This window comes from Galeopterus variegatus, unplaced genomic scaffold, assembly GCF_000696425.1.
Source record: "Galeopterus variegatus unplaced genomic scaffold, G_variegatus-3.0.2 Scaffold4051, whole genome shotgun sequence".
Lineage (NCBI taxonomy): Eukaryota > Metazoa > Chordata > Mammalia > Dermoptera > Cynocephalidae > Galeopterus > Galeopterus variegatus.
This window is the reverse complement of record NW_007730162.1, coordinates 87,538-111,661: the sequence shown is the minus strand read 5'-3', so window position 1 is coordinate 111,661 and position 24,124 is coordinate 87,538. Positions and strand designations below refer to the sequence as shown.

Genomic DNA, 24,124 nt, shown 5'->3' with positions numbered 1-24,124 from the left:
CGAAGAAATAACCTAGGCATTCAAAAGCAATTAAACCCACTTGAGGACACCAACAGTTTAGAAAGAATATCTAATAGTCGAAGATTGAATATATTCAAGGCGTACGATCTGATGATCTGATATACGTATAGTGTGTAATGATCACTGTAATCTAGTTAATACATCCATCACCACCCATGTTGTACACTAGATCCCCTGGACTTGCTCATCTTATAATAGAAACTTGGTATCCTTTGATCAACATCTATCATTTCCCCCACCCCCTGGCCCTGACAACCACCATTCTATTCTCTGCTTCTAAGAGTTTGACTTTTTCAGATTCCACATATAAGTGAGATCACACAGTATTTGTCTTTCTGTGTCTGGCTTATTTCATTTAGCATGATGTCTTCCAAGTTCATCCATGCTGTTGCAAATAGCAGGATGGAACACAATTTCTTTATCCACTCATCCATCGCTGGACCCTTAGGTTGTTTCCTTACCTTGGCTATTGTGAATAGTGCTGCAATGAACATGAGAGTGCAGCTATCTCTTCAAGATACGAACTTCATTCCCTTTGGATAAGTGCCCAGAAGTGGGATTGCTAGACCATGTGGTAGTTTTATTTTTAATTTTTTTGAGGAAACTCCATACTGTTTTCCATAGTAGCTGTACCAATTTACATTCCCACCAAGACTTATCTTCTGCTTTTTTTGAAAATAGCCATTCTTTTTTTTTTTTTTTTTGTCTTTTTCGTGACCAGTGCTCAGCCAGTGAGCGCACCGGCCAGTCCTATATAGGATCCAAACCCGCAGCGGGAGCGTCGCTGCACTCCCAGCGCAGCACTCTCCCTAGTGCGCCATGGGGCCGGCCCTGAAAATAGCCATTCTAACAGGTGTGATTTTGACTTGCATTTTTCTGATGATTAGTGATGCTGAGCACCTTTTCATATATACCTGTTGTCCATTTGTATATTTTCTTTGGAAAAAATGTCTATTCATTCCCATTTTTAAATCAGGCTATTTTTTATGGTTTGCTTGTTTTGTTACTGAGTTAAGTTCCTTACATATTTTGAATATTAACACCTTATCAGATATATGGTTTGCGAATATTTTCTCCCATTCTGCAGGTTGCCTTTTCATTTTTATGGTTGTTCCCTTTGCTGTGTAGAAGCTTTTTGAAAATCAGGTTTTCAAACAGAAAATAAAGCACGCCTGGTACAGTGCTTGACATAGAGAAGGGAATGGGCTGAGAGAAGTGGACCAGTGTATCTTATTAAAAAGATGTTTTCTACCAGGAGCCCCTCTATTTTTATCCAGAAGCTTCACTAACTCCTCTGCATTGGACAAGTGGTATGACTTTGGAAAAGTTCTCTTTTCCTCAGGCCTCAATTTTCTCATCAATAAAATGGGGCCAGGAGATGTTGGATATGTGGATCTTTTTTTAAAACAGCTTTATTGACATGTAACTGACATATAACCAACAGCACATATTTAATATGTACAATTAGGTAAGTTTCAATATTTGTATACACTCATGAGACCATCAGCACAACCAAGATAGTAATTATAGCCATCATCTCCAAAGTTTTATCATGCCATCTCATAATACACCATTCTTCCCCATTCCATCTCCAAGGCAAATACTGATCTACTTTCTGTCACTATCAATTACTCTGCATTTTCTAGAATTTTCCATGAATGGAATCATACAGTATTTACTCTTCTTTGTCTGATTTCTTTCACTCAGCATAATTGTTTTGAGATTCATCCATATTGTTGCAAATATCAGTAGCTCACTTTTTATTGCTGAATAGTATATATCATATGGATATATAACATTTTGTTTAACTATTTTCCTGATGATGGACATTTGGGTTATTTCTAGTTTAGGGCTATTACAAATAAAGCTGCTATAAGCATTCATGTGCAAAACTTTGCATTGATAAATGCTTTAATTTTTTTTGAGTAAATACCTAGAAGTGGAACTGCTAGACCATGTTTGACTTGCTGAGAAACTGCCAAACTATCTCCTTAATGGTTGTACAATTTTACATGTCCATCAGCAGCGTGTGAGAGTTCAAGTCTTCCACATCCTTGCCAACCCTTGGTATGGCCAGTTTTTAAAATTTCAGCCGTTCTAACAAGTGTGTAGTAATATCTCGCTGTGGTTTTAACTGCATTTAATTGCATTTTGCTAATGAATAAATGATGTTGAAAATCTTCTCATGTGATTGTTTGCCACCTGTATATCGTCTCCTGTAAATGTCTGTTCAAATCTTTTTTTATCACTGAGTTTTGTGTGTTCTTTATATATTCTAGATGTAAGTCCTTTACTAGACATATGCTTTGAAATTTTTTCTTTGAGTATGTGGCTTCTCTTTTCTTTCTCTTATAAACATCTTTTAAAGAGCAAAGTTTTAATTTTGAGGAAGTCCAATTTGCCATTTTTTAAATGAACTGTGCTTTTAGTGTCATATTCAAGAAATCCTTGACTAACATAAAGTTAAAAAATTTTCTCCTAGAATTTTTATAGTTTTAAGTTTTACATTTAGATCTATGATCTATTTGAGTTAAGTTCTGTATATGGGTCCATCCAATTTCATTTTTTTGAATGTGTATTTAAGTTGTTCCAGCATCATCTATTGAAAAGTCAATCCTTCATCCACTGAATTGCCTTTGAGCCTTTGTCAAAAATCAATTGTCCATATATGTGTGGCTCCATTTCTGGATTCTCTGTCCTGTTCCACTGATCTGTTTGTCATTATGCCAATACCATACTATCTTGATTACTGTAGACTTACAATAACTTTTGAAATCAGATAGTGCTAGTCCTCTTTTTTTGTTCTTTTTCAAAGTTGTTTTGGCTATTCTATTTATTTTCCTATAAATTTGTGAATCAGCTTGTCTATTTTCACACCCTTTGGGAGTTTGACTGGAATTTCAGTCAATCTACAGATCAATTTGGGGAGAACTGACATCTTACCAATATTGAGTGTTCTGATTCATATATTTAGGTCTTTTAAATTTTTTCTCAGCAGTGTTTTATAGTTTTCAGTGTACAAGTCTTAAATATATTTTGCCAGTTTTATCCCTAAGAATTTCATATTTATCGATGCTATTATAAATGGTATTGTTTTTAGTATCTCAATTCTTCATTGTTTGTTGCTGGATTATAGAAATATAATTGAGTTTTTATGTCAATCTTTTTTCTTGAAACCCAGCCAAATTCACTTATTACTTCTAATAGACTTTTTGTAGATTCCACTAGGGTTTTCTATATAGATGATCACGTGGCTTGATAATAAAGACAGTTTTACTTCTTATCCAACTTGGATGACTCTTATTCTTTTTCTCGTTTTAATGCACTGGCCAGTAAAATGATGAGAACAAGTGCTAAGAGCAGACATATTTGTCCTGTTTATTATCTTAGGGGAACAGCATCCAGTTTTTTACCTTTAAGTATGATGTTAACTAAGTATTTTTTATAGATGTACTTTATGAGGTTGAGGGACAATAAATTCTATGGATAGTTTGCTAAGTTTTTATCAGGAATAGATGTTGGACTCTGTCAAATGCTTCTTCTATGTCTATAGAGACGTAGAAAATATGATATAGTCTTTAATATGGTTTTTCTTTTTTAGTTAGTTAATATGGTGAATTACAGTGATTAATTTTCAAATGATAAGGCAAACTTTCGGTTGTGGATAAATCCTACTTGTTACGATGTATTATCCTTTTCATACAGTGCTGGATTTGATTTGCTAATCTTTGTTTATAATGTTTGTGTCTATATTCATGAAGGCTATTTTCTAGTACTGTCTTTGCCTAGTTTTGGTATCTCGGCAATGTTGCTCTCAAAATAAGATGGGAAGCATCCTCCATCTTCAATTTTCTGAAAGAATTTTGTAGAATTGGTATTACTTCTTTCTTAAGTGCCTAATAGAATTCACCAGTGAAATATATCCTAGATTTTTCTTTGTGACAAGATTTTAAAGTACAAATTCAGTTTCTTTAATACATACGGGGCTAATCAAATCAGGTTATATATAATTCTTCTTGAATTAGTTTAGATATGTCAAGGAATTTGTCCATTTCATATAAGTTGTCAAGTTTATTGGCATACCATTATTAGTGACATTTCCTTATTATCTTTTCAATATCTGTGGTGATATTACCTCTCTTATTCCTGATAATTTGGGAATTTGTGTTTCCCCCCCTTTTTTCCTGCTTAGCTTGACTGGAAGTTTGTATTAATTTTCTATCACTGTTTAACAAATCACAAGAAATGTAGTAGGTTAAAACAACACCCATTTATTACCTATTTCTGTTGGTGAGAAGTCTCAGCATGATTTAGCTGTGTTCTGTGCTCAGGGTTTAACAAAGCTGAAATCAAGGTTTCAGCCAGACTGCATTCTCAACTGGAGGCTGCCCTAAAGAATGATCTACTTCCAAGTTTCCTCAGGTTGCTGGCCGAATTTATTTCCTTGCAGTTACAGAATTCGTGGCAGTTTCTTCTTCAAAACCAGCAACAGACAGGGGATCTCTGCTGCTTCTAGTCTCTGAGATCAGGGAAGGACTTGACCCTCTTTTAAAGAGCTTGCCTTTTTAGGCCAGGCCCACACAGGATAATCTCTCTTTTGATTAAGTCAAAGTCAGTCTGATTAAAAACTTTAATTACATCTACAAAATACCTTCAACTTTGCTATATAATGTATTATAATCACATGAGTGATATGATCACCTTTGCAATATTCTATTGGTTGGAAGTAAGCCACAGATTCTACTCACACTCAAGGGGAAGGGGTTTATACAGGGCATGACTTGTTAGAAAGTTACCTTATGGTGTGTCCACCATGAGGTTTATGGATTTTATTGATTTTTCCCCAAAGAACCAGTTTATGGCTTCGGTGATTTTCTCTTTTTCTATTTTCTATTTCATTGACTTTTGCTCTGATTTTTATTATTTCCTTTTGTCTACCGACTTTAGATTTAATTTCCCTTTCTAGTTTCTAAAGGTAGAAGATGAGGTCACTAATTTAGGACATTTCTTTCTATCTTATATAGGCATTCTGTGTTATAAATTTATCTCTAAGTACTGCTTTAGCAGTATTCCACACTTTTTGATATGTAGTGTTTTTATTTTCATTCAGTACAACATACTTTCTAATTTCCATTTTGATTTCTTCTTTCACCAATGAGTTATAAGTACCTTAGTTAGTTTTACATATGTGTGAATTTTCCAAAGTTCTTCCACTTATTAATTTAAATTTAATACCATTGTGGTCAGAGAACATACTCTATATGACTTAAATCCTTTAAAATTTATTATCTTATTTTTTTGCCCTAAATATAATTTATCTTGGCAATGTTCCACATGTATTCTGCTGTTGTATAGTGGAGTAGTCTAAAAGGCCAATTTGGTCAAGTTCATTAACAATGATGTTCAGTTCTTCTAAATCCTTCTGATTTTCTGACTACTTGTTCTATCAATTATTGAGAAAGTGTATTAAAATCTCTTACTATAATTGTGTATTTATTTATTTTTTCTTGCAATTCTACCAGTTTTTGCTTCATGTAGCTCTGCTGGTAAGTGCATAAAGTTTAAGACTGTTATGTCCTCCTGATGAATTAACCCTTTTATCATTATAAAATTACTGATGGAGGGTCAATCAATGTTTAGGTACTTTTTTTTTTTTTGTCTTTCGTCTTTTTCCATGTCCGGCAACGGATCGCAACCCTCAGTGTTGCCCCCGTACCGGACCAGGGACCGGGAACGGGATTGCAACCCTCGGCGTTACTCCCGCGCCTCGCTCAGCCAGTGAGCGGGAACCGGTCTGTATGTGGGATCCGAACCCTCGGGTGGGAGCGCCGCCACGCTTCCCAAGCAGCGCACTATCCAGTGCGCCACCGGGCCGGCCCTATGTTTAGGTACTTTTAATCATAGTAACACACTAATGTGCTTTAAGATGCTTGACATTAACACTAAATGTCTCAGAAAAGCAACTGAAATACAAATATCCATAAGGCTTTGTATTTTGCCTAGCACACAGGAGGCTGTCTTAGACTGTTTTGTGTTGCTATAACAGAATACCACAGACTGAGTAATTTATAATGAACAGAAATTTATTCAGTTCATGGTTCTGGAGGCTGGGAAGTCCAAGAGCATAGCACCAGCACTTGGTGAGGGCCTCTGTGCTGTGTCATCCCATAGGAAAAGGTGGAAGGGTAAGTGAGCATGTGAGACAGAGAATGGGGACGAGAGCTTCATCCTTTTTACTAGGAGCCCACTCCCACAGTAACTATCTCGGTCCTGCAAAATTGGCATGAACCCACTCATGAGGGCAAAGCCTTTATGACCTAATCACCTCTTAAAGGTCCCACCTCTTAAAGCTGTTACAATGGCAATTAAATTTCAACCTGAGTTTTGGAGGGGTCATTCAAACGACAGCAGAGGCCTTCAATAAATACCTTTGTAATGAATGAATAAATTAACTATATAGAAGGCTTTGATTACCTGGAGTCTCTATTGAGAATTCCACATATATCATAAATAACCTTCAACATCCCAGATATTAAAAAAAAAAAGGATATACAGGTACATAATAAGAGACTCTAATAACCTTTGTAAGTTTATCATAATTTTTTAAGGTAATGCAAAGTAAGAAAGTAGCTAATATTTGGAGTATTTACTAACTTTCCCTCTGAGCACCAATTTTAAAAATACAAATCAATTTCAAGATTTATTGTATACACCCATATCGTTAAATAAATCTTTGCTGAGCTATTAATTGCTCATTTTTGAAACTCAGTTTCACCAGGTTTGATTTTCACAGTTGTAATAAATTCAGAGTGAAGATGAAAAACATACATAGTGGCAGTTTACATTCCACTAAAATACCCTTATGAATCATGTCTACAAATCAGTGTTTTCATGTTATTTCTAATCAGTGTTGGCTTATGCAACATGCCACTTTCAGAAAGAATTTCAGGCAGAAAATAACACTGAATAAACATCAATTCTATGAAGAAAATAAATTTTCTTCTACCATATTGTTTCTTTTATTTATGAAAGCAAAGATGACAATGAAATAGTGGCCCGACAGACCATTTGTAGTTTTACTTTATATCTTTCAGCATAATTCCTGATCCTGAGTTAATAATTTACTCTGTGATTGGTTATTAGATACATTTCCAGTTCATCGTTACCAATTTTCCAAGCATTGAAGTCTTTGAATAGAATCCTCCTTTCATCAAATGAGAAAAACCTTCACAAACACACTTTGTGGCTAGCACCAACAGTACACTTCCAGTGCTCCTTCAGAACATTTAAAAATCAATGTCTTCCCTTCCTTTTTCTGCTCTTGATGAATTATAAAAGCAGCTCACATTTTGAGATGCAAAAATTAAGCACAATAATTGCTGTATGGCTTCATTGCACACAATTTTTGATTGTGTAAGGATCCTGATGGTAAGACATGTTTAAAAGATCTTTAGTTCAGTTCAGCATGCATTTATTGAACTCCTACTGTATGTCAGACACTGTGCTAGCCCATGGCGATACAAAGATGAATGAGGCAACTTATTTATAGTTAAAGAGCTTATTGTCTAGACTAGCAGTTTTCAGTTAAATTCTCAACACACTTTTGTGTTCTAACGATTGTGAAGCGTGCTACAAATAGTAATGTCCATATGAGTGAAGGCATTGTGTTCTGTTATTTGCATTTTATAAAATAATCCAGAATAGTGACTGCTATAATAATTTTACTTTCACTCACTTGCTTTCTAGGATGTCATGATACAATGTTAACCAAAATAACCATGATGAAACGGTATGTATAACATATCCTAAATTTGTTTAAAAAATCATATGGACAAATAAGGAATTAATGTGAATGAAAGTAACTAAGGTAATATTTAAATTATTTAGCACACAAATGGTTAACAGTGGTTCTCTTCAGGTAATAGATTTCCATAGTGTCATTGAAAGTAAGTATTCAAGACAATAAAAGAAGATTTGTATATGATTAATTATCAAGTAGATACTCCAAACATAATTATCAAAGGAATTCAGAAGAGGGAAGAATTCCTTCAAGCTGGAATGATCACAGAGGACTTTATGAAGAGGATGTGTCTCAAGGATGGACGACTACTGCAGGGAATATGGGGATGTATTCAACTCTACACTAAAAAGCTAAAAAGACTGAAATCAGGTTTGACTTCACCATACTCACCTACACTGATTTTCACTAAACATACTATTCCAGGTGTATGCAGATCTGCACTAGGTAGCTATCTATTTCTCCCTATTATAATTTAGTTTATGCAGCTTGGGATCAAAGTAGTCTTTTGGCAGCTTCATTATGCTAATGACTCACACTGAGCTTGCATTCAATTTAGCTCTCAAATCTGTTCCTCTCACAATGTTGTTGAGAAACATTTCTCCCACACTGAACCAGGGTAGTTGTTTTGCTGAATTTCAGTGTAGGACTTTACATTTACAAACTATTAAATGGCATCTGCTGGATTTGGCTGAGAGTTCCAGACCACTGAGATCTTTTAGGCTCCTGACTCCAATGACTAACAAACACATTTACTACATCCTTTCGAAAGCCTCATCCCACCTGAAAGCTCGATGAGTGGGCCATTTGGTCATGTGCCAGTTATCAATTTCTTGCCCATCAGGTCCAAATGCACCTTCCCTACCTGCTTTGCAATAATGGAGCTGAACCTTGTAAATATTTCTCTTTGCTGGCTAATACAATGTTAAGCTTTTCCAGCAGAAGGTGCTGGAGAAGGAAGGGGTTTCTCTTCCTGATGGCAGTTTGCTCCTCTCAGCAGGCTTCTGCAGCACATGCGTTGATAGCAACCACCTCCTGCAGTGTGTGGTGGCCAGCAGCACACAGCACACTCCAAGGGCAGATTTTCTGCTATCCACTTGGGTGGCTTCAGAGAGTAGTGTTACCTGTGTGGCACCTCCTGATAAAAGACATCCCTGGCAGTTTCCCCTAGTACTCCAGAAGGCAGATTCTCAGCACGTCCCTAGCAAACTGCTCTGCCATTGCAGCACTCCTTCCAAAAGGATCTGAAGCTCAGCCTTGTCACAGGGAATCTTCCCAGGGGTGGTGGCTGCTCCTACTATCTGCTAGTCCCCTATTCTGTAGAGTTCTTCTCACCTTTAACTAGCCAGTTCTCCATTATTCTAATCCCATCACAGTTAATTCTTTATATTAAACTTTCCCTGTACAAATTATGTGTGTTTTTGTCTCCTGTTTGGACCCTGACTGATACAGGTCATTATTCAAACTATTGATAAAAATCTTGCTGGGACAGAGATAAGGACAAAGTCACCCAAACCTTCCTGATATATAATAATCTATTTAATAAGGCAGGAAATTTGGTATTAGAATATGGAAAGAGTCTCATAAAAATGTCTAAAAATATAGATTGTGGAGGCCATTTACAGGGGGAGATGATTCTTTAGAGAATTTACTTTCACGTGACAGCTCGTCCATTCTTGCAGCTCCCTCTGCCTGGAGCAGCTGCCTCTTGATCTTCCCATGCTGGCTCTTCATCGTTCAGGTCTCAGTTCAAATTTCAGCTCTTCAGTGAAGCATTCCCTGACATCCAATCTCAGTTAGCTTGTACTCACCCCTCCCTTTACCAGTCTATCTCTGCAACATCCCCCAGTTTAATTTCTTTGTTACTTATATTTACTTGTTTGTTGTCTGCTTTTAACTTAAGTTCCAGGAAAGAACTGTGTGTATCTCCCCAACACCTAGGTCAGTGCCTGACACACAAGGGGTGCTCCATAAATACTGTTGAATTGAGAGAATTTCTCCATGATCTTAGATAAATGAGATGACATGTTATTTAAGGAAGACACTTAACGATGCTATAAAGATTTTACACTTGTGAATTATCCATCAAGGGAGTAGTTAGAGGTTTTATAAAGGACAGGCATTTTTAGAATTAACACAAACTTAATGAAACCAAGGGATAAAGTCTGTAATCCCCAAATACCAAATGTAGTTTGTATATTAATACACTACTTACCAATTTTGTTTTTTCCTTCTTCATACTTTATTCTTTGTAAAATGTGATGCACAATTCTACTTCTCGTGGCATTGTTGAAGAAAGTCTCTTTGTTGTGTATGATGAAGCTACACATAAATATTGAAAACACAAGTCGAGGATTAATTGGAGGTTAGGAATCTAATCTTTGTTGTAATTTGGTGTTGCTCAGATAAAGGTATCTTAGATCATAGAGACAATAATAGAGAGGGTGTGTCTGCGACAGCATGAGAGAGCCCAGAGATCACACCAGAGCAGTAGGTTTACAAGCCTGAATAGTTTGGGTTCTCAGAATTCTAAGCATTAATATCATTATGTCAGGAAGGAGCTGGAGCTAAATAAAATTAGAAAACCCTAAAACAAACTAATAGAAAGTCTAGGTTTTGTATCTTGTTTTTTCTCAGTAAGGTCTTTAGACAAAGTCAAGTAAAAATTCATTTTGCTTTTATCTCCTCTTGACATCTACCCCACCCACTCCTATGTTATTACCATGTGGTTTTGCAGGAATTTTAAGTTCTGAAACTGGTTTGGGTGGTGGATATAGGAGTTAGGTAATGAGCTCTGGTCTGGCTCAGGGGTGAGGTGAGAGTCCAGTCTATGGAAATCACCTCTTCCCTCCATCTCCCACATTCTTTCCTGGATGGGACCCTTCTTGTAAAGCATACACTTAAGATTGTTCTCTCTCTCTCAGCCAGTGGTCCAGCCAGTCTCCAAAGTTTATCAAGGGCTCACACACACATACACACACACATGCCACAACATTCGGCTTTCCAATAGATGTTCCTACCCTACTGAGAGATTTTCTAGCGGGTATCTAACAGATAGAGCTTCCAGGGCCACATAGTCCACCATGAAGTAGCCATGACTTACCTTTCCAGGAATGTAACAAATGGTAGAATATTAGAAATACTGGAAGTATAATTGTTTCATAAATTGTAAAGTTTATCAACTCAGCAAACTTTTATTGGGTACTGCCTAAAAGTTGGACACTATGCAAAGGCTAAATGTTGGTAGCCATCACCCCCCAACCTGTCTCAGAAGTCACCCCCTCCAGCCAGTCTTTCCACCCCTCTAACTGCACACCTGTCCCCAAAGAATTCAGCACTCCCTCCTCTGTGCTATTTCTTATCTGGCAAGCACATCAATTCACTTATCATTCTATCTTGTCATTTATTTGTTTCCATTTGTTCATCAAATATTTACTGAGAGCACTCTGTAAGGTACTGATTATACAGCGGTAATGAAAACAGATAAAATCCTTGTCTTTGAGAAGCTTATAGTCTAGTGGGGAGGACAGATCATAAAGGAAACGAACATGATCATAAGGCAGAGAAGGGCAGAATCAACCTTTTTTTCCACACTGAGACTGTGAGCTCATTCAGGACAAAAGACTGAATCACAACTTCTGTCGCCTTAGAATTTATTAAGTAGCTAGTACATAGGTATTGAGGGTCATGGGGGTTTATGTTGGAAAAATTACTACTGGGCTTCTGGTCAAGACGGCGGAGTAGACGGTTCCTAGCATTGCTCTCTCCTCCAAAGCAACCAATTTGCAATTATTAAAAAGCAACAACAGGAGTCCCAAGAACCACGCCAGAATAGGCAGGAGCCACCTGCTGCAGGACCCCCAGCCCAGGTCAGTGCCTGCCGCCCTGAGAGGCCTGAGAGCTGCTGGGCCCACACGCCCTGAATCAGCCACACAGGAAAAGGCTGGCACTGCAGGACCCCAGCCTAGGCTAGTTTCCACGGCCCAGAATTGGCAGTCCCTTCAGGATCCAGGCCAGACATCAAGGTGGAATGAGTGGACTGACATACCCCTGCCACAATAACTAAACGCCAAAGGAAAGATACCAGAAACATGAAATATCAAGAAAGTACATCACCACCAAAGGAAAATAATAACTCTCAAACTCTGGATCCTATAGAACAGGAAGACCTAGAAATGACTGACTAGGAATTTTGAGCAACAATTCTAAGGAAACTAAATGAGATACAAGAAAACTCAATTAGACAACACAATGAAATGAGAAAAAATGTACAGGATCTGAAAGAAGAAATGTACAAAGAAGCCAATGCCCTGAAAAAGAATGTAGCAGACCTTGTGGCACTGAAGGATTCATTCAACAAAATACAGAACACAACAGAGTCTAACCAGCAGGCTAGAATAAGCAGAGGAATTTCTGACCTTGGAGACAGGCTGTTTGAATTAATACAAGTGGACCAGGAAAAAGAAAAAAAGAATTGAGAAAATTGAAGAGAGATAACAGACAACCTTAAGTTCTCAAATATCTGAATCATGGGTATTCCAGAAGGGGAGGAAAAAGGAAATGGCATTGAAAACATAGTCAATGAAATAATAGCAGAAAACTTCCCAGGTATAGGGAAAGTCACAGATCTTCAGATTCAGTAGGCCAAAAGATCCCCAAATGTATTCAACCCAGAAAGGTCCTCTCCAAGACATGTTATAGTTAAACCAGCAAAACTCAAAGACAAGGAGAGAATTTTAAAAGCTGCAAGAGAGAAGTGGCAAGTCACCTATAAGGGAGCCCAAATGAGACTAACATCAGAATTTTCATCAGAAACCCTGAAAGCCAGAAAAGAATGGGATGATATATTCAAAACACTGAAGGACAAAAATTGCCAGCAAGGAATACTTTACCCAACAAGGCTTTCCTTCCAAAATGAAGGATAAATACTTATTTATCAGACAAAGAAAAACTGTGGGAGTTCAGTACCACATCACCAGCCTTACAAGAAATTCTCAAGGAAGTACTAGGTTTGAGACCACAAAAACAACTATCATTGCCATGAATACTCAAGAAATAACAAAACCTGTCAGTAAAACAAAAATGCTAACAATAAAAAGAAAAAATAGTTTACTTACCACCCCAAGAAACCAACAAACACAGAAGACAAACAAAAAATCAGAAAGAAAGGAACAAAAGATACTTAACACATCTTAAGAAAAATCAATAAAATGCTAGGAGTAAATCAGCACCTTTCAATAATAACTCTAAATGTAAAGGGATTAAATTCCCCACTCAAAAGACACAGACTGGGCCGGCCCGGTGGCGCACTGGATAGTGCGCCGCTTGGGAAGCGCGGCGGCGCTCCCGCCCGAGGGTTCGGATCCCACATACAGACCGGTTCCCGCTCACTGGCTGAGCGAGGCGTGGGAGCAACGCCGAGGGTTGCGATCCCGTTGCCGGTCCCCGGTCCGGTACGGGGGCAACACTGAGGGTTGCAATCCGTTGCCGGACACGGAAAAAGACAAAAAGACAAAAAAAAAAAAAAAAGACACAGACTAACTGATTGCATTAAAAAGATGGACCCAACAATATGCTGCCTTCAAGAGACTCACCTCACCTGTAAAGACATACATAAACTAAGAGTGAAAGGATGGAAAAAGAAATACCATGCAAACAGAAATGAAAAATGAGCTGGAGTAGCTATTCTCATATAAGATAAAATAGGCTTTAAAGCAAAAACCATAAAAAGAGATAAAGAAGGCCACTATATAATGATAAAAGGATCTATCCATCAAGAAGACATAACAATAATAAATATATATGCACCCAACATCGGAGCAGTCAGATTTATAAAGCAAACGTTATCATATCTAAAGAATGAGATAGACACTAACACCATAATCGTGTGGGACCTCAACACCCCACTCTCAACAATGGACAGATCACCCAGGCAAAAAATCAATAGAGAAACACAAAATCTAAACAACACTTTAGACCAATTGGACTTGGCAGATATCTACAGAACATTCCTTGCAACAACCTCATAATATTCATTCCTCTCATCAGCTCATGGAACATTCTCCAGGATAGATCACATATTAGGTCACAAAGCAAGTCTCAACAAATTTTAAAAAATTGGAATTATTCCATGCATTTTTCCAATCACAATAGATTAAAATTAGAAATCAATAACAAATGAAACTCTGGAAACTATACAAGCACATGGAAATTAAACAACATTCTACTTAATGACAGATGGGCCCAAGAATAAATTAAGCAGGAAATCAAAAAATTTCTTGAAACTAATGAAAATAATGACACATCATACCAAAACCTGTGGGATGCTGAAAAAGCAGTACAAGGGGGAAATTTATCACATTAAAATGCTTACTTCAGAAGAATGGAAAGATGGCAAATAAACAACCTAACACTTCACCTTAAAGAACTCATAAAACAAGAACAATCCAAACCCAAAGTTAGAAGATGGAAAGAAATAATTAAGATCAGAAGAGAACTAAATGAAATAGAAACCCAAAAAATGATACAAAAGATCAATGAAACAATAAGTTGGTTTTTGAAAAGATAAATAAAATTGACAAACCCTTAGCAAGGTTAACTAAGAAAAGAAGAGAGAAGACCCAAATAACGATAATTAAAAATGAAAAAGGTGATATTACAACTGATACCTCTGAAATACAAGGAATCATTGGAAATTACTAAACAACTATATGCCAAGATATTTGAAAATCTGGAGGAAATGGATAAATTTCTGGACACATACAAACTACCAAAACTGAGCCAAGAAGATATAGAAAATCTGAACAGACCAATAACAATAAAAGAGATTGAAGCTGTTATCAGAAGGCTCCCAACAAAAAAAAGCCCAGGACCAGATGGGTTCACTGCAGAGTTCTACCAAGCCTTCAAAGAGGAACTGATACCAATTCTCTACAAACTATTCCAAAAGATTGAAACACAGGCCATTCTCCCAAATTCATTCTATGAGACAAACATCACCCTGATAACAAAACCAGACAAAGATACATCAAAAATAGAAAACTACTGGTAAATATCCTTGATGAATATAGATGCAAAAATCCTCAACAAAATACTAGCTAAGAGAATACAACAACACATACACAAAATTATACACCATGATCAAGAGGGATTCATCCCAGGAATGCAAGGTTAGTTCAACATATTCAAATCATTAAATGTGATACACCACATCAATGAAAGCAAAGACAAAAACCATATGATCATCTTTATAGACACTGAAAAAGCATTTGACAAAATTCAACATTCATCCATGATTAAGACTATCTATAAGTTAGGTATAGATGGAAAGTATCTAACACAATTAAAGCCATATATGATAAGCCCACTGCCAATATCAGCCAATAAGAACAGGAACTAGACAAGGAAGTCCACTCTCACCACTCGTATTCAACATAATGTTGGAAGTACTAGCCAGAACAATCAGAGAAGAGAAGGAAATAAAGGGCATCCAGATAGGAAAAGATGAAGTCAAACAGTCCCTGTTTACAGATGATATGATCCTATATATTGAACAGCCTAAAGCCTCCACAAAAAAACTCTTAGCATTGATAAATGATTTCAGCAAAATTCCAGGATATAAAATCAACACACAAAAATCAGTAGCATTTCTATACTCTGACAGTAAAGGATACAAAACCAACACACAAAAATCAGCAGCATTTCTATACTCCAACAGTAAACAGGCAGAAAAAGAAATCAAGAAAGCTAGCCCATTTACAATAGCCACCCCAAAATAAAATACTTAGGAATAAAGTTAACCAAGATTGTGAAAAATCTCTACAATGAGAACTACAAACCTGTTGAGAGAAATTAGAGAGGACACAAGAAGATGGAAAGATATCCCATGCTCTTGGATTGGAAGAATTAACATTGTGAAAATGTCCATATTATTCAAAGTGATCTACAGATTCAATGCAATCCCCATCAACATTCCAATGACATTTCTCCTAGAAATGGAAAAACTATCCAGACATTTGTGTGGAATATCAAAAGACTGTGCGTGCATAGCCAAAGCAATCCTGAGCAAAAAAAATAAAGCTGGAGGTAGTATAAAACTACCTGACCTTGAACTATATTACAAAACTATAATAATCAAAACAGCATGGTAGTGGCATAAGAACAGACACACCAATCAGTGGAATAGAATAGAGAACCCAGAAATCAACCCGTACACCCACAACCATCTGATCTTTGATAAAGTCACTAAGTCAACACACTGGGGAAGAGACTGCCTCTTCAGCAAATGGCACTGGGAAAACTGAATATTCATATGTAGGAGAATAAAACTAGACCTGTACCTTTCACCATATACCAAAATCAACTAAAAATGGATTAAAGAATTAAATATACATCTTGAAACAATAAAATCCTTAAAGAAAACAGGGGAAACATTCCAGGAAGTAGCAGTGGGTACAGACTTCATGAATATGATCCCCAAAGCACAGGCAACTAAAGGAAAAATAAACAAATGGGATTATATTGAACTAAAAACCTTCTGCACAGCAAAAGAAACAATCAACAGAGTGAAAAGGCAACCAACAGAGTGGGAGAAAATATTTGCAAAATATACATCTGACAAAGGATTAATATCCAGAATATACAAGGAACTCAAACAACTTTACAGCAAAAAACCAAATAACCCAATTAAAAAATAGGCAAAGGAGCTGAATAGGCACTTCTAAAAGTAAGATATATAAATGGCCAACAGACACATGAAAAAATGCTCAATATCACTCAGTATCCAGGAAATGCAAATCAAAACTACTGTGAGATACCATCTCACTCCATTTAGGATGGCTAATATCCAAAAGACTGAGAATGATAAATGCTGGGGAGGTTGCAGAGAAAAGGGAACTCTCATATACTGTTGATGGGACTGCAAAATGGTGGGGACTTTATGGAAAATGGTATGGAGGTACCTCAAATAATTACAGATAGATCTACCATATGACCTAGCTATTCCACTGCTGGGAATATACCCAGAGGAATGGAAATCTTCATGCTGAAGGGATACCTGTACTCCAGTGTTTACTTCAGCACTATTTACAATAGCCAAGAGTTGGAACCAGCCCAAATGTCCATCGTCTGATGAGTGGATAAGGAAACCGTGGTACATCTACACAATGGAATACTACTTTGCTATAAAAAAGAGTGAAATACTACCATTCACAACATGGATGGACTTAGAGAAAATTATGTTAAGTGAAACAAGTCAGGCACAGAAAGAGAAATACCACATGTTCTCACTTATTTGTGGGAGCTAAAAATATATAAATAAATATACACACAAACAAAGGGTAGGGGGGAGAACACATAGCAATCACAACAATTCCTTGAACTTGTTAAGACAAATGAACAGATATGATGTAGTGGATGGAGGGGAGAGAGGGAGGGGGGAAAGAAACATGTAAAGGGTCACGAAAATCAACTACAATGTAATTGGGAAGTTAAAAGAAAAAAAAAGAAAAATTACTATTAAATGGTTTTTCTTCAAGAAGATGAATTCTAAGAAACTATTCAAATGATGGGAGGAAGGGATAAAGCTAGCTTAGAAGAAGGGTGGATTCTCTATTCTATTCCACTGATTGGTGTATCTGTTCTTATGCCAGTACCATGCTGTTTTGATTATTATAGTTTTGTAATATAGTTTAAAGTCAGGTAGCATTATACCTCCAGCTTTATTTTTTTTGCTCAGGATTGCTTTGGCTATGCACAGTCTTTTGATATTCCACACAAATGTCTGGATAGTTTTTTCCATTTCTGAGAGAAATGTCATTGGAATGTTGATGGGGATTGCGTTGAATCTGTAGATCACTTTGAATAATATAGACATTTTCACAATGTTAATTCTTCCAATCCAAAAAGGAGAGAAAAGCCAGACATGAAGACAAAAAGTAAATAATGTGAATCGATTTCTTGTAGAAGTATTTTCCTCTCAATTTCACTTCCCTCGGATTCTCTCAGAGAAATGTAATGATCTCACAGACAAGTAATGTGACTTGGTGGAGGAGAGATAAACGCAATGTGAGTCTGTGAGGAAGCTGCAGCATTTATCTTATGTTTTCTCTCAGGTTTGCTGAAAACATTTTATGGCATCAAAGAGGAAGAGGAGAAAACCAAGAGTTACCTTGAATGCAGTTCTTTTTATTTTATCCTCCTCTGCTTTTTCACCACATTTGAGACAGGCCATTACATTTTAATACCAAATAAAGATGTCATAAAGAAATAGACATCAAATAAAAAGCCCATTTTGGCTCACAGTTTCAGATGATAACTGAGAGCTGATAAGCACAACCATGCTTGATGAGATGATTAGGGCTAAAAGCCCACGTCCCTCTTCCATTAGATGGTTTTCCGCTTCCTTCTCTTTTTATAGCACCACATTATATTCTTTGAGTGCATGTAACAGTTCTTTATAATAAGCACTGCAGACAAGCTTCAAAAATCTGTTTTCTCTCCCTTACACCTAGGTTGTCCCTGAAGCCTAGAGATTCTACAATGGGAGCTATTATTTAGGGTATGTGACAGGCAGTGTTCTAAACACTAAGTGTATGAACCCATTCAATCCTTACAACAACCCATGAGCAAAGTACTTATGAGCCCCATTTTACAGGTGAAGAACCAGGGAGGTTAAGTGATGTGCCCAAAGTCACTCTGCTAATAAGGGCCAGAGGCAGGATTTGAACTCAGGCAGTCTGGCTTCAGAGGCTGCCCTGTCCATTTGCGTGTCTCATTCGCTATGTTAGAAACTTCCCAACGCCTGGAGGTTGGCTCTCTTGGAGGTCAGCTCAGGAGTTACTCTGCATGGAATGATCGTCTTGTTTCCACTTACCCTAGAACCTAAGCTCAGGCCACATCTCCCTCTGAGGCTGTTTTTTGACCACCCCATCCTCACCCCAAAATGTAATGGGGTATTATCAAGAGAGGAGGAAGAGAAAACCATTGAATGGAGCAGAAGGGAGACGTGCTCAGGTCACCTCTGCTTTCTCTTGAGTCTGAAGTCAAATAGACCTCAGTCCATACCCCAGCTTTGTCACCTTCTATGTGGTACTTGAGCCATCTCTCAACATTTCTGGGTCTTGATTTCTTCGTCAGTGAAACGAGGATAACACTGTCATCGTTCTCATGGAGTTTTTGTAGAATTAGGTGAGATGACAAGCAGTGCTGAGCCCGCTGCCTGGCATCGAAGCTCTCAGAGTTAGCTGTCACCACTGCTGTTGCTTCTATTGCTTCTAACAAAACCATCTGCCCACATGCCTGATTTCTCTGTATGAGCTTCTCGAGGGTAGAGACTGGCCATGTTCGTCTCTGTATTCCAGCACTAGCACAGGGCATAGCACATGGCAAACCCTTAAAGTTGGATCAAATGAGCTGACCTTCTGGGAGAGCAGTAGCTAATGCTGGGACTGTGTGACTAAATATCATATCCTTAGACCTTGGCCTCTACCCTGCTCTGAAGACCTTTCTACCCACTCCATCTCATCCAGCTACTCCTGAACTACTCCCTCCACACTGCATGTCTAAGGATCCTCTTGTGGGATGGGCAGCAATCTCATTTTCTCTGTCACTCTTTCAATCTGAAGACTTATGAGCAGGAACAGTGATGATTCCCCCATATGATGGTTCTCATGCTTTTCTTAGCCACAAATAACTTTCTTCCAACGAAATCACATGCGTGTGCACACACGCTGAGCAATTCTGGCACACGTGAGACTTGGGGTTCAGGCCTTGAGCAGAGTTTCACATAGGCTTGGAAACTCAGCTCTGCTCCTATACATTGCTGGGGGGATAGAAAACTGGCACAAAGTCTATAAGGGCCATTTGACCAGGTCTCTCAACATTGTGCACATAACCTCATAGCATATCTTCTGACCCAGCAATTCTTCTTTTAGAAATTTATTCTACAAACACACGTACTCATGTGCCAGGTGACAGACATACAAGAATGTTCATTACAGTATGGGTTATAATAGCAAAAGTCTGAAAGCAACCTAAATAATCCATCAGAGGGGGATGGGATAAGTAATGTACAGTACAGTTCTACAGTGGAATACTTTGTAGCTGTGAAAACATTAAGGGTACTCGTATAGATATAAAAAATCTCCAAGATAGTACAGGGGGGAAAAAGGGCTCAAAACAATCACATAGCTATTCATGTCAGAGGAAAACACATGCATGTAAGGAAGTACATAGATATAAATTTGTTAGCATACCTATTCGCTTATGCATGCACAGAATAACTATGGAAGGAAACATACACATCTGGAAACACTGGTTGCCTCTGGGAAGAATGGAGAGAAATCTCCTGTATACGCTTAGGAAATTTTTATCATGTGTAAGCTACCTATTAAAAAAACTGAAATATTTTTTAAAAATAAATTTTAAAAGGAAAATGCACCTCTGTCCCAGGTTTGTTTGCATCTTATCCCTGAGGGGTGAAAAAGGGAAAAACCTACTGAATTGGTAGAGGATCAACTCTGTGATCAAGGCTCTATACATACAGCTCCATATTCTGCCCCTTTGGTGGACTTACAAAATTTGCCCAAAGTTACACAATCAGCAAGTGGGGAGGAGGGATTCAAAACCCATCTTTCTTGTTCCAAATATTCTCATTAGTTTGTGAAGGGAGCTTCCAGAAGCACAGTCCCACCTGTGCGCATGAGTGTGTGCAGGGGGCTTTCTGGATGCCTCTACCATGCCTGGTGAGGAAGGCCCTGCTGACCTGCTCACTAGGGAATGTGCAGACTGGAGCCGGAAACCCCCAACCGCTCCCCTCTAGGGGAGTCTTCTGCTTTCTGTGGTGGAGAGCAGCCTGGGTTTTCACCTGAAGTAACAGGGATTGGTATCCTCTCTGATTGGAAGGGAGGAATAGGAAAGGAATATGCTGTGCAATTGAGTGTTAGCTACCCAACTCCTGGGGTTATGAGCATTTGCTCCTTACTGATAAAGTCTTCCTGAGGCCCAGCTGTCAACCACAGTGTTGTAAAATACTGTGATATGCTGGGTTGTTTAACAAGTAAATACTATGCTCATTCTGTGCAAAGTACTGTGCATTGTGGTTGTGTATATATGAAGATGGGTGGAGCGTGGGAAGGGACATGGGTGTTACATATGTATGTATTTTGAGAGAAGAGAATGCAAAGGTGAAAAGAAACTAGCTCTCCTCCTCAGAGAAGCCTCTATCCTTATTAGATAAAGTGAAAAACACACAAACATTCCAGGATGTGAATAGGGAGAAGATGCTCAGTAGTGCTGGCTCCAAAATCAGCTTATTATGAAATATGCCACTTCCAGAACAGGTAATTCATTTCTTTTTCTAAACTGCCCTCTTAGACCACAGCTATCAGGATAAGACTTCCTTTTCTTGACAAATTCATATAAATAAGGGAAATGTTAGATTTAATGATAGTTTGAATTAGCTAGAGCCCAGCATGGTTTAATGGAAATTTCTGAGATGATAAAAAAGTGCTGTATCTGTGCTACCCAATATGGTGCCCACTGGTTACACGTAGCTATTGAGTACTTGAACTGTGGCTAGTGCAACGGAGAAGGGGAATTTTAATTTTATTTTAATTGATTAAAAATCAAATTTAAATAGCCACATTGACAGCACAGATAAACAATTGCCTAAGTTGTAGATGATACTTTGATCATACAGACAGAGCCCCCCAAAGCCTGAGAGAAGGGATCTTTACCCTGCACTTCCCTCCAATTACAATAACTAAAGCAGACAGTTGGGTGAGGGGTGAGAAGTGCCCTAGAGGTCCATGTTCACGTTGCCAGGAGGCCAGGTTCAAGTTCTGCTCTTCCAATTCAGCCGTGTGTCCTCAGTAAAGTCACTGAGCTTCTTTGGAGCACAGTTACTTTCAGAAAAATGAGGGTCATAATGCCTTAGTTTCCAAAGGACAGGATTAGATAGACACAAGGTGAGACTGTAAAGTATTGAGACGGTTCATCGAGCCTAGATGGTAGATGATTGAACTCCTGTATCCAAATGCCTGCTTGACATCTCATCGGAGACAAGTCGAACAAACACTTCCAAAACAGAACTTTTGATCTGCACCCTTATAAAAGAAAAAAACTACTCTTCCCCTAGTTTTTTCCATCTTAACAACAACAACAAAAATGGCACCGCTAAGCACCCAGTTTCATGTCACAAGCTTGAGATGTATCCTCGGCCTTCTCTCTTGTTCATCCTTAACATCCAATCCATCAAGTTCTTCGGGTTCCCCTTCCCAAACATTATCCTGAATACAATTCTCTCTCACCCTCTTTACTTTGAATTTGTTTCCAGGACTATCACAATAGCTTCCTAACTGTTGCATCTAATTTCACTCTCCCATCTAGTTCATCCTTTCACAGCAACCACAATGACCCTTTAAAAAATGAATAAAATCTTACCACTCTTCTATTTAAAACTCTTCATTGACTTTTCATAGATTTGGAAGAAAGCTTAAACTCTTCCCCACACAGTCCTACCCGTGTGCCTACACCAAGGACCTCCTCTCCTCTCCGCTCTTCTTCCCTTTACTTACTGTAATCAAGCAATATTGCCGTTCCGTTCTGCCCCTGAACAAATCCAGCCTGCTATTGCCCAGAGCTTTTGCTCATGCTTTTCCCAGATTTTTTGCATAACTTGCTTTTTCCCAATACTTGGGTCTCAACTTAAATATCACCTCCTTATCCTCCTAGCTAAGACACATTCCTGCCTCACAGATCACTCTCTCTCTCTGTCCCATTACTTTGTTTTATTTTCTTCTTATGTTTTACTCTCTGAAATTTTCAAATGGGGCAGGGGTGGGGCAACGTGTGTCCACGTTTTCAGTTTGCCCCCCTTCCCCTGTAGAATGCAAGCTCTATGAGGGCAGGGCTTGGTCTGCCTTGTTCCCCTACTATAGTGTAGGAGTAAAAAAGTAAATTGCGTGTTCCCCATTACCCAGAGGATCACTAGATGCTCCGGAAATTGTCAGATTACATTATAGATAAGTCTTACATTTTTCTTTTCTAACATCAAGATTCTCAAAATCGGTTTCATTTTATAATTATGCTTTGTATATGATGCTACTTTGGAGGAAATAAAGACAATAGAAGGAGGGTTTAACCTTCTTTTTTTTTTAAACATATATCATGGAATTTCTAAGATTGATAAAACAAACAAGTATTCTCAAAGGTATGAAAATCTCCATGGTTTAAAACTTCAAGAGGAAGTAGTAACTTTGTGGAGAAGCACTTTACTGATAGATGATTCTGTACAATTATTTTAGAATTATATCTACATTACTGACCCGTTTAAATTAAAAAATCTAAGGCATGTGGCAAAGTAGGAAACAGAAGCAGATCACTAATCAAGGCATATTTCCTGGCTCTGGAGTAAAGGAGCCTGAAGCATGTGCCCTGTTGGATTTTGGAATTAATCTGGATGAGGGACTGCTATCTGCTTCTTCCTGTTCTCTGAATGGTAGTGTCTACTGTAATAATTCTGTCTCTGTCCCACCACTATATGTTGGAAATGTAGGGGACAGATAACTTGCCTTTTTTTATTCACAGGTCTCCAGTTCACGAAGAGCCACACCAAAAAACTTTGTCCAAGGATTTTCATCCTCAACTAACCTGATGTGTAATATGAGATCCTGGACTTTGAGTCTGATGCAATATTGGGATAAGGCTTGTGGGGATCCTGGGATGGGGATGAGTCCATTTTCTATATGGGAAAAATGTGAACAAATTAAAGCCAGAGAGAAGTCTGTGGTCAATTGCAAAAAACTGGCCACAATTCCTCTCATCGCAGTAGACACTTGTTTGTGATGTGAATTTCTTGCTCCTTCCATCAAGAGATAGAGTCCATCTCTCTTCCTCTTGAATCTGAGCAGGACTTGAGAATGGCTTTAATCCACAGAATGAGGCAGAAGTTATTTTTATGAAGTTCAGGCCTAGGCTCTGCAGCTCCCACTCCTTTCCACTTGGAATGCACCCTGAGATGCCAACGGAAAGAAGCCTGAACTAGCCTCTCTGAAGATGAAACCACGTGGAGAGAGATGCCCAGCCAAGAGCTGGCACCAACCACCAGACACGTAAGTGAGACATCTCTGGGCTGTCTAGCCAGTTGAGAAAAGAGCAGCGGTAACCACAGGTTGACTCCAGGTGAAACCAGTGGAAGAACTCCCCAGCTGAATCTAGCATGAACTGCTGGAACACAAGGATCATGAACCAATAAAATGCTTTTTTTTTTTTTTTTTTTTTTGTCTTTTGTCTTTTTCCGTGTCC

The 24,124-nt window shown here is 38.1% G+C and overlaps 1 protein-coding gene across 1 annotated transcript in view; it reads right to left on the bottom strand.

The window, feature by feature from the left end:
* Positions 1–24,124, bottom strand: part of ANO4 (anoctamin 4) — a 192,950-nt gene that overhangs the window by 82,845 nt on the left and 85,981 nt on the right. The window contains exon 8 of the mRNA XM_008586623.1: positions 10,035–10,141. Within this exon, the coding sequence (XP_008584845.1) occupies positions 10,035–10,141 (107 nt within the window). The remainder of the gene's footprint in view (positions 1–10,034; positions 10,142–24,124) is intronic.